Raw genomic sequence first — 16,032 nt, 5'->3', positions numbered from 1 at the left:
TTCTTTGTTCTAACCGATAAATGCTATAAAGGAGTTGCACAGAAAATAAGCAATACAGGGAGATGGCAGGCTGTTGTGAGAAAACTACACTATCAAATGGAATATGCCAACGAACATCACTCATAAGGATGACAAAGATGCTTATTTTTTGGACATGCTTGAAAGTTGGGGGCTTCCACGGGACCCCCTCAAGCCACTTAGAGTCTATGTATGACAACCCCTGAAGTTCCAGGTGCCGAAACTTTTCAGTCTCTACTTTATTAAAACTGCATGCCCGAAAGTGTATTAAAAGAAGCCAGCGTAGCGTTCGTGCTGTTACATATCTCAAGTAATTTAGGCCACAATAGTACAACACTATGTGGTGAGGCATATCCAGAACCTGAAGGGGCACAGTGGGACATTGGAGTTGAGTTCAGCAGCTTGAATTTTTCGTTTTCTTCTTTTTTAAATGATTTCTCGCTTCATTACCTTTTAGCATGGATGCCTAACGGCCATAACCCATTGTTATAACCAATAATACAGCATGCAGGTATTGCTGCAAGCAGGTTATTTCACCATACAAAACATAAAAAAGCTGACAGCGTAGCAGCTTCTCAATGTTATTACTGATATAGTGTTAAGGCTGATATCGCTATAAGCAGGCTCTATTGTATTCTGATGTGTCATTTATCGTGCGAGTTTTTAAACGAACATTTTGGAAAGCTGCACAAAACAGATGTTATTTAAGTAAAACTAATTTCATTAGCAAAATATTTTAATTATGGTGTTACAAAAGTAAAAATTAATGCAAATTCGGATCCTTATTGTAATATAGCAGTAGTTTGTGAGTGTGTGCGTGGGCATGTGTGTCTGTGTGCACACTAATTTCAGTGCAATCTCAGACTAGAACTTTGGTGGCACATGATATAAAAGCTTGACAGGCTTTATGAACATTTGTTGAATATAGTTCAAAACGAATAACCATAACTGAAAGCTTCATATTAAATTAAAATAATTTTGCCATGCTCTTTCAACAGCGACCCTGTAGTCAATGTCAACACACAAGAGAAGTCAACTGTCAAGAAGATCGTTGAAAATTCTGTCCTGCAACAGAGTGCCTTTGACGTGCGAGACACATTGCCAAATGTTACACCAGATCTCACTTCCCTCAGCATGGTGACAGACTACGCATGTCCAGCAGGAGAAGTTGTGGTTGCTCCATTCTGTGGTAAGCTTCATAGGACAGCAAATGCTTGCAATAAATAATGACTAAGAAATTTCAGAGGACAGCAAATGCTTACAATAAATAATGACTAAGAAATTTCAGACTATGTCTAAGAGCTTAATTAATAGTTTCTCCTTCTATATATCTATCACACCAAGCTTTACAGGTTGAATGACTGACTTTTCTCGTGTTTTTTTTTCTTTTATAAACTCAACTTAGGATGCCAATACTTAGTAATATGGAGAACACAACAGCCTATTAACTGAACTTTTTATTCACTATTTTATTTGCTTTTGTGTTTGCAGTGAAGTGCTCTCTTGGCACATACTACAACAATGCCACACAGTCTTGCCGGTCCTGCCCAGTAGGATTCTACCAGAACGATGTGGGACAGCTGTCTTGCAAGCCATGTCCAGTCATTGCAGGCAAACAAGGTGTCACTTCAGGTCCTGGAGCTCGGTCTGCTGGACAGTGCAAAGGCATGCCATACATGCTTTCTACTAACCTCTGATTTTTCTAGTGCCACAAAAATTCTGGTATTTCATGAATATTTGCATAACGTAAGAGAAAAGAAGGAATAGTTAACACAAAAAGTTCTTGCAGAGCTCATAAGAGCTTCGAAGTTTTTAGCATGAAAATTATGCATGAAATTCCCACTAATGTACAATAAACTGTACCCTTAGTGTTAAAAAAAATGTACACAAATTAGTATGTCATATTTGAGGGTCAAACACAGTTTGTCCCAAAACACTCCAAGAAAAGCAATTAGTATAATAATTTTAGTATGCACAAAAACAAGTCTCCAGAATATGCTGGCTCCATCATGAGGATTTTTTCATTTCCCGAATGCAACACTTTGGTGTAAATATAATGTATTCCACGGTATGTTTGATCAGTCTAAACCTTTTTCAGTTAGTGGTGAATTTTGGCATTTCTCAATAGATATGATAATATTCCTACAAAGACTTGTTCGAGCAATGACAGCAGTGATCTCACATCATTGTTGTGACTATACTTTCCGCAGAGCGCTGCTCAACAGGCAAATACTTCGATGAATCTCTGGGACTGTGCCGCTCCTGTGGATATGGCATGTACCAGCCACGAGAGGGTGCCTTCTCCTGCCTGTCTTGTGGACCAGGCCTAACCACACGAACTAATGAGGCTGTATCTGTGCAAGAGTGTCGAGGTACATGTAACCCAAATAATCTAATTAAACAGGAATGTTCAGATTGCTATTCTGTGCTGTCAAGCTATTGCCCTAATAAAGAAATAAGATACTAAAAAGACAGGTTATAAAATATTATTGCAATGTTTAGTACAACCCTCTTTGTAGAATCTCCTTGTCTATTGTTCTTGTTATTATTTCATTACTTCTTATTGTGGTGACGGTTGCAAATGCGTACCTCACTTTATAACATCGCTGTATTGTGTTTTCGTTTTCTTTGCCAGAGGAGTGCGCAGCAGGACTGCAGCTTAGCCTGACAGGGCAATGTGACCCATGCCCAAAGGGCTCTTACAGGACACGAGGTATGGCTGCTTGCAACCCATGTCCTCCAGGCACAACAACGCCTAACTTTGGATCAACCAGCATTGACCAATGTTCACTTGGTAAGCGCTACTATGCATGAAATTGCATGTGACATTCAAGTTTAGAACGTACACATGTATTATTGCCTTGAGCTTATTCTAGTGAGGAAGGTAAAAGAAATAAGATTGAATGGCCATGCATGCATGCTGTGTATGAACCTTTGTACATGAATCTGCGCAATACAGTTTCGGTTGGTAGTACATAAAATGAAAGAAACCAGAAAATATGTGCTGCTCTTGAGCACTGATGTCTTCCAAGTGATGCAGATTATATGCTCATGCACATTATATGCTCAAAACCACTGAGGCAGCATTTGCCCTCCCCACCCCACTCAAATTTTCTTTCAGCTAACGTTTCATAACAAACATAGAAACATGCAAAATGCTGCATACTATTTCTAAAACTATATTATTTACCCATGATATTCATCCTACTTCAATATATAACATAGCAATGCTTCTGCTTGCATACAATGACCTTCACCCACAAACAAAAACTTCATCACCAACTGTATGCACTACTCAGGTTGGCAGTATCATGTATCATATCGCAATACAATTTCAAAGTATCTTTGCCCAGCCCTGATGTTAGAGAACAACAAATGGCCAAAATTTCCAGACTTTCACTATGGTGCCTCTCAAATCATCTCTTGGTTTTGAACCCCAAATACTACTATAATTAAAAATACGTGGTGTTGGTTCCTTGCAGAAGCTATTGATGTTCTCAATTTTATTATAATGGGCATTTACTATGATACGACACCTGCTACATTTATGGCATCACTAATAATGAACTGTTACATGTACAACAATGTTTATTAAAAATAAAGAAGAAAATTCAAGAATATTCAAGGATTTGTGAAAATTCCAGCACTTTCAAGGCTTTGAAAAAAATCTTTTCAAATTTAAGGTTTTTTAAGGACCCGCATAAACCGTGTGTGTTGAGAAGTAAGAACTCTTATGAATGCTGTTTCTACCTCTCACCATATGCCTTTTCCCCAATTGCCAATCTTCAGTATACAGACATGTAGACTAAAACTGGGGTACTATAGTATCAACTTGAAGCTTTAATATAATTAAAACCACAAAATCTTAGCAGTCAGAAAATATTGAGAAACCATTCTGCGCGACTCTATGATCCTTAAACCTTTTGATTGTTTGCATCGAACATTTCAAGAATCTGTGCTCTGTGTGTGCACTTGATAGTGAGCCATGCTCTCTTTCTCTTTACGCAGAGGTATGCCGTGTGGGCCACTACCTTAATAGCAGCAGTGAGGAATGTGTGCCCTGTCCACGGGGCACGTACCAAGATGAGGAACAGCGTGACCTTGAGTGCAAGTCCTGTCCACCTGACACTACAACTGATGGCATGGGTTCTACAAGCCGCAGCCACTGCTCCGATCCCTGCGTGGTCAATGGCGAGAAGCGAGATTGTCAGGAGCACGCCTTTTGTGTTTTCCTTGAGGAACGGCAAGACTATGACTGCCGATGTATGCCTCGCTTTAGACTCAACAATGACAGTGGGGAGTGTGTTGGTAAGCCCCAGTCACTACTCAAAACAACTGCAGCAGTGAATACTTGCAAGCAGATGTATGCCTTGAAAACATTTTCTGGATACACAGCCTCATAAGGAATTAATTATTTAAATAATTAAAAGCACAAAATTAGTTTACACCAGTTAAATATTCTTTCAAAGTTTTGTTTCCAGAGGGCAGTTTTCTCTTCTCTGTATTTCATACTTGAACTTTAATGATGATCATCAAGTTTCAATGTGTTTTCTCATATTTGGCCCATTTTAGTGCCGGTAATGTGCTCAAATCTAGCTAGGTCAGGCCTCAGATTTATTTAGAATGTCATGTAGATATTATTTACCAACAAGACAGTCATAAAATTTGAGTAGGTACTCATAATTTATGAAGTCACAGCATATTGGAGCAGAAACATCAGGGCAACTTCACCACCTGTCTTTTGCTTCTGCAAGTTTTATGGCTTAAAAACAGGAGCGACACGTTTGCTGTTCCAAAAGGGTAATCTACAAATACAGATTTCATGACCTTTCTCAGTAATAAGGTGATGCAGGTTTCATTCCCATCCGTCTAGATAAAAGTAGCCCAGGCATATGTGTGCACAGGGCGCCCCTTTTGAGTGAGGCCAAGTTAGAGTTACTGTATATCATATACAGTAATCCTTGGCAAAGATATGTCACAGCGCCCCCTCCCTACTATGTCAATGTATGAGGCTATCTTTGTGCCCCCCTCTTAGGTGACTAGGGGAAGCAGCCACGTCACTGCTTCCTCCCCCACTCATGCACACGCCACATATGAACTCAGGTCAAATTTACCGTAAAATTGTCTGATTTTCAGCTTGCAACAGGCTCTTCTCTCTTTTTTCTGGTTTTTAAAGACTCTAACTTATCAGAAATAGCACTATAACAGTATTTATTCAGACCACTTCACCATTAACACCCGAAAAGTGTAAGAAGGTTCACAATAAGAATTTTGTTGCTTAACTTTCCAATCAATGCCACAGTTGGTTACACATGATAAAGATTATTTTGAAATTAACCTTGATGCGAATCCTAAAGATATGTATTAAATATACCGGAAGACAACGGTGCAATATATAGAGTCAGGCCTCATTATTTTAAAGACAGCAAAATAATGAACATAAGGAAGTAATAGTAACTCAGCTTGGAAGTCCACTAAAAACTCTGGTATTACTAAGTTCAGCTTCTCAAGACTCATATTATTTCAAACAATCTTACAAATATTTTGCTTAGAATCAATATTTACTTACCGTATATTATGGGATGTTTATCAGCATTATTTAAAATGTGTTTTTGGCATAAGGCTCCTCACTAAACAATAGCATAGATAGCATTAGAAAATTCTTTTTTGTTTATAATAGTCCACTTTTGCCAGGCAACAAGTGTTGCATGAAATCAGACTTACAGAGCTTTGCCTGTTCTCCTAAAGCACATTAAGACATGTTTTGCCACACCGTGATGGTTAAGACTGTTTACAGCTGCATGAGATAAAGCAGCCATCTTGCTTAAGATATGGCAGACAAGTTTTAATGGTCCACTGGCAGTATCTAGTGGGCTTAACTACTGGTATTTCAGAGTTACATAAGATCACTTCTATAGACAGACAGACAAAGTACTTTAATGAGGTCCTGAGAGACTAGTTTGGAAGGGCCCGTTGGAGCCCTTAGCATTTCCCGATATTTTAAATCCTTTTAGACGAATCTGTTCTGTTCCAGTCAAACAGAAAAAGCGAAAAATGGTCTCTACCCTAGACAAGGCTAAAATGCATATAAAGCTGTGCAGCCTAGTCAGAAGCTTCTGTTAAGGTCCTTTCACATTTTCACACTTTGTTTTTTTTATTATTAATTGTAAAGAAGTAAAATACACGAGATTAATCAATGACACCGTTGCCTTCCAAGCTTTATACACATGCTTGTTCAAAAAAACACATTTCACTAACTGCCAAATATGCCTGAAAATCTGTCACAGATGTTTGTGAAGACTATTGTGAAAACGGAGGCCGATGTGAGATCAGCCAGGAAACAAGTGAACCAAGATGTGCTTGCCAAGGCAACTTTTATGGTGACCGCTGTGAGAAGAAGTCGGAATTCGTCTACATTGTCGGAGGCATTGCTGGAGCAGTCATCTTTGTTATTCTCATCATACTTTTGATTTGGATGATTTGTGTCAGGTAAGACGTTGAAACAATTTATTGATCTTTCACTATTGAAGTTCTTTTTTTTTAAGAAATGCATGTGTTTTAACACACAGGACATCCAGATAATGTGCGATAATGTTTGCCTAAAAGATTATGTGAGGTATAAGGATAACAAGGCATAGTACTGTAATATTATTATCACACTCACACTGTACAATTTTACCATAACCAATAATTAGGGGGGAATAATTAGCTGACTTTTCAAATATTGCATTTGGCCTATATATTCTAACTGATTCAGCCATCACAACGAATCGTTTATGACACACTATATTGTTTGTAAACATTCTTTCATTACTTAATACAATGCATGCAAAATATATTTTTTAAATATATCCAGCAGCTTTAGTTGTCATTAACGCACTACATGCAAACATACTTCACACAAACTCTATTTTTCCAACCAGGCAGCTCCACCACAGCAATGAGTAATTGATTATACAAGTACCTGCTGCTTTCCTGTCACATGATGATGAGAGCATAGTGGCTGAAAGTCCCCAAATTGGAAGTACTGCCTCGTGATACTGTAATTAAGTGAAACAGCAGAGCAAAGCTATCAAGAGCTGCCACCAAGTGCAAATGATTGGTGTCCGGAAAATCACAAACACCAAGCTAGGCAGTTTATTGAACTAGCTTGTTTGCAGTATATCATGCTAAGCAAGACACCAGGGAAATTTTTGCTTGTGATCATGTTTACATTGTGCATAGGATGAAAAAGACAACCTTAAAGGTAGCATTATATAAAGTGAATGTTTGATCCATTAATTATGTCGGAACTTTTATTAAAACTCAAGCCCGAAAAGTACACCATATATGAAGTTAGGTTATTAGAAGACAGTAGAGTACCAGAATTACAGGTGTTATCTAGTGAAACTGTAAAGCTCCATTTTTTCTTTCTTAAATTCCAGTGCTATATTAGCTGGGATATTGTGTAAAAAACACTGATGTTACTACTTTCATGTGTTTGCTTAAAAACTAAATACGAGATATGCTACACTCAAAGCTGAGCTACATTTACGGCATCCTCTTGACAAAATTACAAAGTTTCAGCCAACAACCCTACCATAACATACACAGGGCAATCAATTATAGTATGACTTAAGCAATATAAGCTACATAAAGATCACAAGATCAGGAGTATATCATTTAGGAGCAAGATGACAATTTAGTAGAGTAGTATAATACAGGAAATAATTATTACAGTACACTCAAACCTTGATATAACGAATCTGAATATTATAAATGATTGGTTATAACGAAGTAAATGAATATTTTTGGTATAGATACAGAGCTGCAACTACAGTGGACAGCAGAAGACTTTAATAATTGATACTTTTTGGTTAATTCAAACCAAAATGAATTTTTTTATTTTCAATTGGCCCTCTCTTTTTTCAGTGTATTTAAAAGCCTCTTAATTCAAATTCCATCAATTGGTTAATTCATATTTTTTTGCAGGTCCATACTATAAATATGTCTGCTGCTTTCCCACTACTATTTAAAAATTTGTGTGCTTATATAGTCCTGACAGTCTAAAATGAAAGATAAGCACCTGATGCCTTCAAGGAAAAAAGGCTTTCCAAGTAAAAAATGTTTTAAATAAAGCACACGCATGACAAACCGTGATACTTCTTAACTAGTATGGAGAGCTTTGTGCTAAAGGCACATACCTATAGCAATGAAGCACTTAGCAATTCCCGATTTCTTTAAAAGGTCTGATTAGCAGTAAATGACCAATAAACTTGTGGACTTTACACCTCTGCTTTCGGTACACTGCGTGCAGTTAGAGCTTAAAAACACCTAAAACTTTTAAATGTGATAAAATCCATGGTTAATCATGATGTGTGGTGTCACCTGACCCAGAGTCATCTATCTGAGCACTTCTTATAAATCAAACTTTTTGGTAATTCAAACAAAACTCAGGGGTCCCTTCGAGTTTGAATTAATGAGAGTTGACTGTATATGTTTATAATAAATTTTTGGATACAACAAAGTATTTTTCTGGCAGATGTGACTTTGTTATAATAAGGTTTGAGTGTATGCATAAATAAATAACATGAACTTGGAACGTTCGAATGACCAGCAAGAGGTTCTAATCAAACTGAATACAGATCTAAAAATAATATAACTGGCTTTAAACATTCAACACTAAGTATTTTGCCAAGTTAAATAAGAAATTACAAAGAACAACTCAATTTAGTGATGCAAACATTGCAAGGTCTACCAACAACGAAAACAAAAAAACAACGACAATATTACATACACTCTGTGTTGCAGAAAGCTTATAGAACACTCTAGATTATATGAGCACAGGGTGTCATGAAAAATAGTTATGTAAGTTGCATGATATTGCAGAAACTGGTGCCACTGCTTTGAAACAATGTCATTGTGTAGCATTAAAGCCGTAGCTGCAGAAACGAACAAGTATTTCTAGTTCATCTGGTTAAACAGCTGACATATTAAGTGGTCTTACCGAGCATTTTGATTTCAGTAGGTTTGAATAACTGGTTATAGCCTTCACAACATGTAACGTAAAGTAATGAGACACATAGATAGCTTTTCCTTGCGTTTTTATGAATGTAAAGCAAAATCTAAAGCGAAGACCAAGCAAAGAAAATGTACCTTAGTGTCACCAAGCTAGTGAACTAACAAGATTTATTACAAAAGCATTGTTAGGCTCTATCTTTTGATGCACTAAAGAAGACTACAAAACTTGTCCAATATTTTCTCATTCACAGGACGTCATGGAAGAATAAGCCAAAGAAGCTGCCCCAGCCCCCACCCATGGACATCAGCAGCTCGCAGTCTAACTTCTATTATGGCGCCCCTGCACCTTATGCAGAGAGCATTGCTCCTTCCCACCATAGCACTTATGCTCATTATTATGATGATGACGATGATGGCTGGGAAATGCCGAACTTCTATAATGAAACTTACATGAAGGGTATGTAGCTGGAGGCTACTTTTATTAATCAAAATTGAAGGCAATGTGTCCCAATTTAAGTGTTTCTAGTATAGTGTGCTAGTTATTCAAGGATACATTATGATAGGAACAGTTCAGCATCTTCAGTGGTCAGAAAAAAAAACACGTGCAAAATCATATTAAATTGTTGACAGTTTTTAAAATGCCAGTACCATGCAAGTGAGTAGCTTTTAGGCTTTCAGACAGTAATGTACACCAAGGATGGTAAATCTGTATAGAGAAAAATTGATCTGGTAAGAACTAGTTCATAGAGATTCAGGCATGCATAATTTTTTTTCTAAAGGAACAAGCTGGACCACTAAGACATGTCATTGGTAAATCTTTCAAGGGGTGAAACTGAAATGGCGATTCACAGCTCCATCTATATTTCTTACATTTAAACACGCTGTATTAGGTATATCATTCTCCAGTGGTAAGAGAGTTTCGAAGCAACCTCATGTAAAATCCATGCTGAACATGTCCTTTTACTAAGAAGCACTTTGTGTGTGTGTGTGTGTGTGTGTGTGTGTGTGTTTAATACAACAATGTTGCCCTAAGTTCAGACTGTGAAAACATGTTCTTAGAGGTAGACATGTTCACAATATCAGGAACTGATAGCCAAACACATGGCCAAGAAAACATGTCCAGTATCCTATTAAATATGGCATGGCTGAAATATTAACATTTGAAAGCCATCAATGGTTCTGTAGGGAAGCAGATTCACTGCTGCATTCTCCTCAGCATGCTCTTCACATACTTCCACCCAGTGTGACTGTCAGTGAAGCAGACTAGAGAGATGTACGCATATGTGATTACTATGGCAAGAGCTAGCAGTGTTTTTCTGTCACCTGTCTTTTTTTTTCTTACATGCTATATCTCACTGGTGCTTGGCTTCCCTCATTATAAATGCTACTGCGGAATCAATTAATCATGCAGCACACAGTGAAATGTCATAAGAGAGCAAATGCACAGGATGAAAAAATGCTTTGATAAAAAAAAATTGGTGAAGCTGACAACAGATGCCATGAGCCACTGACAACAGAACTTTTAATGTTTATTGATATTCTATTCTTTTGGCTGGAGTTAATTACCATGCAGTACTAGACAAATTGGTACAGTTTACTATTTTTTTTTTCAGTTTCTATATATATATATATATATATATATATGAAAAGTGTTACGTTTTTGTTCCTTTTTTGTTGTTGGCTCTCAACAACATATGGCACAAGCTTTGTATGTTGCTTGTGCACTGAGAATGCCTAAACTTAATTAGGCCCTGCTTAAAAAGGCCCAAGTTTGAAAGTTTATTTGAACTAAATAGAAATGCAAGATATCTAAATAACAACAAAATGATTCATGGTCAGTAAGACGGTTGCTATCGAAGTAACATACTACAAAAGACTTAAGGTGAGTAAGCGGAACCTTATGTGGAAGCACCTGAACTGGGCGCACAGTTAAATCTAGATCATCCAAGTTTTATAGTAATGAATTAAGTTCCTGTTACGTAGGCATCTTGCACTCACGTAGCATAAATACATTGTGAAGTGAAGAGACATGAATTGCTGGTGTCTCTGGTGAACAGGCCCTGCACATAATGCCCAGAAGATGTTGGTGCATTTCATGACCCTTCAGTGAGTGAGAGACAACTGCCAATGGCATCTTGAAAATGTGAAAGCCTTCATATTCTTTACAATTTATTTATATCAGGTGTTAAGAATGTAACAAATACACTTGGTATATTAATTCAAACATATGTCTATGTTTTTTTGTTCCACAAATATAGACCAAAAGCACAAAGCAGGATGCTCGAACTGTTACCATATTAATAAAAATTAAACTAAAATAGTAATCAATGGGAGGATAACTGTCCTAGAACCACTGGTGGAACTAATTTCTCGGCTTGCCATCGGCATAGGTCGTTATGAAGAGCTTATGAATTTTTAAATTGTAAATGATGAACTGTGACAGTTTAAAAGATGGTGTCACTATTGTTAATGAGCATTGCACCTCACCTCATGCACAATAAAACAGAAGCATACCAACTATCGCATGAAATAAGGAAAAAACTCAATAAACAAAAAACACCAAGGACACAACGGGATTCGAACCCCTGCATGCCAGCCCTGTATTCTACCACTGAGCCATGTTAGTGCTGGGAACTCCTTTGAAAACTGGCCTTAGGCAGGCTTCTTGTCAGGAAAGGAATTGCAATAATATGAGTAATAAAGCTTTTTGGAACAGCAACGGAACAATCGGGTGTCACATAATGCAAATTGTGCAAAGAGGGGTCGCCGGATGCTATAACCGTTTACAAAAACTCGCTCTTGTTCACATATTAACTGTGGCGCATACCCACTGTCCCACTATGGGAAATTTTGGGGGATTTACAAAAACTTCTCACATAATTTTTCATTGTCGTCAAGCACAGCTCAAAAAAAAAATCACACAAAGTTTCCTTAAAGTGTGCAGTAGATACCACGCTTCTCTGAAGAATGACGAAGGATGGCGTAGTCAATGCCTGCCTATCATACAATGATTAATGGCATAGTGGGTACCCTGCAAGTGTGCATGACAGTTATTTAAAGAGAGTTAAAGAAAGTCTCTGAAAGGCCGCTCTTCCAGCTTTTGCTGCAACAGTACTGCGTGTTCGCCGAGGCCTGGCAGTTTTTTTTTCCTTGAATGGTGACTTTGAGCTTGATGTGTCAACCAAAATTGTAGACAACCCAAATGCATATACCGTAGATACAGCACATGATCAATTCTCCATAGCACATAGCTGAACTTTTGAGAGACCCACATTTTAATGCAACTGATTCATGGTCAGTGAACCACAGCAGCTTTCTGTGAGCCATCATTATCACAAGTAACTTAAAATTTCTGTGATGCATATACTTAGTATTAAGTAGTTAGCATACAGCATCTACTGCATGAAGTGACCAGTATGCACCAAATTGCATGAACACATGCATATTAACCACTGCTATATGTATTGTCCGAAATCTCACTTTTTTTACAGCGTGTCATAGTTTTTCTTTAGAGCAAGAAAAAGTTGTACCGACTGTGGCACGGTTCTAAAAAATTCTTTCACAGTTCTATCTGCTGTGCAAAATCAAACATTATCGCTCCGTACTACAGTACCCATTCTCCAACACTGCACAACGCATGTGCTTTGCAACAAATTAATAGTGTCTCGCATTGTCGCATTGCAGATGGCCTACACAATGGAAAGAGCGGTACTTTGGGCCGCAGTAATGCCAGCATTTATGGAACCAAAGAAGATCTCTATGACAGGCTGCGTCGGCATCAGTACCAGGGCAGCAAAAAGGGTGAGTAAAATTTTCTAGTGTTACCATTTACTTACGGTAGTGCGGGTATGAACAAAAGACATGATGCAGTGGATAGTATTCCCAGTGCACTCGATAGAGCAAGCAAATAGCACAGCACAGAGGGCAGCAAATCTTGGACAATCAACCTTTGTCTGGTTTTCACACCGCAATTCAAAAGACCAATGTTTTTAGTGACCAATCTGAAAAATAATGTATGACGAATTGCAAAATTGTAGCAATGTTATCACTGCAGTGCCATCTCTCTGCAAACCATAACAGTAGCTAAAACACTAACCACTCATCCAAATTTTGTACTGTTGCCTTTAGCATATTTTTCTTGTTTCTGTGCAGGCAACAGTCAAGAAAGTATTTTTTTCTGTTAATGACTATGTTGTCGCAGCTTCAAATATTTATAAAGCCTTTTTTTTTTTTTTTTTCAGATACAAGCGATAGTGAAGACCAAGGACAGTAGCTACCCTGTTTACAATTCTTCGAACAAAACAGCCCTTATAGGACTACAAGCAGCCTCGTCTTTTACATTGCTGCTACATTGTTTTTTTTTTTTTTCCTTTTCACAAAACACATTGTTCTTATCATTCTACACAAACTTCAGTATAAATCAGAAATGAATATAATGACTTCAATATGTCCCAGTGCATGTGGTGCAGCACCTTAAGCTGACCTTCCTTGCTAGGGACCATACATTTATACCATCTCAGGCAACTAATTTTATAGTTAATGAGCTGATTCAACAGCTACTGTTGTATTTCACATTTCTTTTATATAACTGTTACAATGCATTCAGATAATTTAAAAATGAACTTCTAAAACACTTTTTTTTCCTAGGTGACTGGAAAGGTATATGGTTAAGGTAGTGTGCAGATTGACACCAAGTGATAGGCAAGCACTAACTACGTGCATACTAAGAAAATTGCCAGGCTCTAGTTTTTCACTGTTAAAGTTGCTGCACACAAATTTTATTGTGTATGGCAATCTCCTTACCCCAGATACAAGCAGTGAACTAGTTTGATTAGAAGTCAAATATAAATAGACTCGTACTTTGCTTTATTTCTCAGCTCCAACTTCATTTACTGGCCTAGATAACCGAAGACATGTCTGCTGAAAAAGCAGGCACCTTCTGATCTAGTAGCGGGTGAAATGTTAGAGCTTTGGGATTCACATCAGGTGGGCTTCTTAGGTGAGCTAGATTGTTTGAAGTCGCCTCAACGATTCACATGTTAGAAAAACAATAAGAGAATGAGAGAATTGTACATAATAGTGCACTTTATTGCCAACAGCATGTTTTTTTTTCTAGTTTTTTTACAACTACGTACATGTAGATAGGTTTGTCCCTAAATAAAACAGTGTAACTGTGCCACTAGTATACAACAAGATGCGCTCCTGCATTCCTCATTTGTGTAAATACTGTGAGAAAGGTGTGACACTTCTGCTCATCTCTGACAATGTTCCGACACTGAATGTGCAGTCAGCAGCAGTGTAGATAGACCTTGCCTCTTTTCTTACTGTACTTTGTCAAAAGCGCAGCACACGATGACTACAGTTCAGTAATATCTCGGAAAACAATTTCCTATTTCGTGTTGTATCGTATAATAGCGCCACTTTTACCTCGAAAAAAACCTCCCTAACTTCATAATGAATTTCACTTCTTATACTTGCTCAGTGTGCAGCTTTTTTCTTTCGTTGTTCATTGTTATGCTTTGAGTGGAATTTGTGAATGCTTGAGTGTTCTTCCTCGCTGGGGCACATATTACTGTTAACTGCCATGCCCTTTAGATGTATGAGTGTGCATAAATGTTGTACAGCTATTTTCCTTGTCCTGACTATTTTTTTACAAATATTTTTTATGCAAGTATTGTACCGTCCGCGCAGTGCGAATGCGATGTGCTACAATAAAAAATAAAAACAATTTCACAACTCACTCGCTCGTGTTGTCCGGCTTCTTGGTGATATTGAGGACTGGGCGATCGCCCAATTCTGAAACTGTTTCTCGATCGTGGCCCTGCACGTACGATATGGCAACACTATACATAGTTAATTTCACGGTATAAGCAAGCAACCACAAATACCGAGTACCAAGAGAACAATACTTATTGGTGTTCGACGTCCCAAAACCACGCTATGATAATCAGAGGTGCCGTTGTGGAGGGCTGCGGAAACTTCGACCAGCTGGGGTTGTTTATAAGTAATGTGCATCTTAATCTTAGCACATGGGTCTCAGGCATTCTATAGGTCGTGCCGCCGCGACCTAAAGAACAAGCTTGTGACTTAATCTCGTCGCGTTTGCCCAAGAGTAGCATGTTTAAGCTTACTGACAACTGAATGATTCAGAAGCAACACAAGCGCGAAGCGTAGGAAGTAATACACACGTCAAGAGTCCGCGCTGCTGTGCACTGCCTTTCCAACAGGACGTTCCCGACACTCAGGTTTAAAAACAGAACGAACATAACCTATCAAATTAAAACAGCGACCAAAAAAAAAATTTCAAGTGATACGCCAAGCGGAAAGAAAACGAAACGATAACAAGAAAAAAAGGGGGCCTACAGTTTAGTCACACAACACCTACATGGTTTAGTTTCACTTTCGAACACAGCGTCACCAAACAGGAAGCAAAGCGAAACGAAACAAAAAATTGACGCGCAATTTTTGATTTTGAAAAAGTTGCGGCATTTTTCTGTGCTTTCGGCGCCGTAAATTAACGTGAACGCTGCAATATCTAAAGAACTGTTCTTCTTTTGCCCTTTCTATGTCTTTTTTGAAGATACTCGAACATCTTCAAACGGTTTTTTTTAAAAGCACAGTCAATCTGTTAAGGCGGATGAACACATGATCGTTGTGCGCAACGTCACAGCTATAAAAAAACAGTACGCCTTGCGACACTATTAGAATATTTTGTGGGGCATGCGAGCACTAATGTTGAGGCATCATGGAGGCATTTGAAGTAACGTCGACGCACTCGTCGGAATTTGACGGCTCTAGCATTGTCGGACTCGAAGACGACAGTGACCCTTCGAATGCATTTGTGGAAAGAGTCCGAGTTGACCGGAAGAAACTCGAGGAAATGCTGCAGGGTGAGTGTCAGCTGTCAAAGCTGCGGGAACTGCTCTGTGCACGAACCAGCTTTTTGAGACGCCGAATCTAATTCACCGCGAAACGGCTCAAAGTATTAGGCTACGCTTGGCGACGCGTAATATA

General features: G+C 38.2%; 3 protein-coding genes across 11 annotated transcripts in view; 2 read left to right on the top strand and 1 right to left on the bottom strand.

Annotated features, from left to right (window-relative positions):
• uif (sushi, von Willebrand factor type A, EGF and pentraxin domain-containing protein uif) overlaps positions 1-14,758 on the top strand; it is a 135,915-nt gene extending 121,157 nt beyond the window's left edge. Inside the window, exons 50-58 of the mRNA XM_037435831.2 lie at positions 1,017-1,207; positions 1,510-1,683; positions 2,229-2,390; positions 2,654-2,812; positions 4,027-4,326; positions 6,306-6,507; positions 9,270-9,475; positions 12,703-12,819; positions 13,260-14,758. Coding sequence (XP_037291728.1) covers positions 1,017-1,207; positions 1,510-1,683; positions 2,229-2,390; positions 2,654-2,812; positions 4,027-4,326; positions 6,306-6,507; positions 9,270-9,475; positions 12,703-12,819; positions 13,260-13,291 — 1,543 coding nt within the window. The 3' untranslated portion in view covers positions 13,292-14,758. The remainder of the gene's footprint in view (positions 1-1,016; positions 1,208-1,509; positions 1,684-2,228; positions 2,391-2,653; positions 2,813-4,026; positions 4,327-6,305; positions 6,508-9,269; positions 9,476-12,702; positions 12,820-13,259) is intronic.
• LOC119187756 (uncharacterized) lies at positions 1,463-15,540 on the bottom strand. 6 transcript variants are annotated; one of them, XR_012887235.1, is made up of 7 exons: positions 14,932-15,540; positions 14,760-14,845; positions 12,855-13,019; positions 9,667-9,724; positions 6,983-7,058; positions 4,050-4,195; positions 1,463-1,665 (listed from the first exon to the last, which is right to left on the bottom strand). XR_012887235.1 is itself a non-coding variant. In XM_075878837.1 (5 exons), the coding sequence occupies exons 1-5, from the start codon at positions 15,031-15,033 to the stop codon at positions 1,642-1,644; spliced, it is 453 nt and encodes a 150-aa protein (XP_075734952.1). In that variant the 5' UTR covers positions 15,034-15,536; the 3' UTR covers positions 1,463-1,641. The 6 variants fall into 6 exon arrangements, 3 of the variants coding, with proteins under 3 accessions (XP_075734952.1, XP_075734950.1, XP_075734953.1); XR_012887236.1 differs by lacking the exon at positions 4,050-4,195 and having other exon boundaries at positions 1,463-1,668; XR_012887237.1 differs by lacking the exon at positions 4,050-4,195.
• Positions 15,541-15,670: 130 nt separating this feature from the next.
• The window catches only part of LOC119187751 (protein bicaudal C), a 125,261-nt gene continuing 124,899 nt past the window's right edge, over positions 15,671-16,032 (top strand). The window contains exon 1 of one of the 4 annotated variants that reach the window (XM_037435825.2): positions 15,671-15,908. In XM_037435825.2, coding sequence (XP_037291722.1) covers positions 15,764-15,908 — 145 coding nt within the window. In that variant the 5' untranslated portion in view covers positions 15,671-15,763. The remainder of the gene's footprint in view (positions 15,909-16,032) is intronic. The other 3 variants (XM_075878834.1, XM_037435824.2, XM_037435826.2) reach the window with 3 other exon arrangements.

Source organism: Rhipicephalus microplus, chromosome X (assembly GCF_043290135.1).
Source record: "Rhipicephalus microplus isolate Deutch F79 chromosome X, USDA_Rmic, whole genome shotgun sequence".
Classification (NCBI taxonomy): domain Eukaryota; kingdom Metazoa; phylum Arthropoda; class Arachnida; order Ixodida; family Ixodidae; genus Rhipicephalus; species Rhipicephalus microplus.
The sequence above is the reverse complement of the archived record's forward strand: the minus strand, read 5'-3'. Positions and strand labels throughout refer to the sequence as shown.

What these genes read in the sequence shown, in the direction of transcription:
- LOC119187756 (XM_075878835.1), bottom strand. Translation starts at nt 15,033, where the DNA reads ATGCACATTACTTATAAACAACCCCAGCTGGTCGAAGTTTCCGCAGCC. An exon ending in TTTTGGGACGTCGAACACCA is followed by an intron (nt 14,846 to 14,931) that starts ATAAGTATTGTT and finishes GCCATATCGTAC; the next exon opens with GTGCAGGGCCACGATCGAGA. An exon ending in AAGCCGGACAACACGAGCGA is followed by an intron (nt 13,020 to 14,759) that starts GTGAGTTGTGAA and finishes ATTATTTTTCAG; the next exon opens with ATTGGTCACTAAAAACATTG.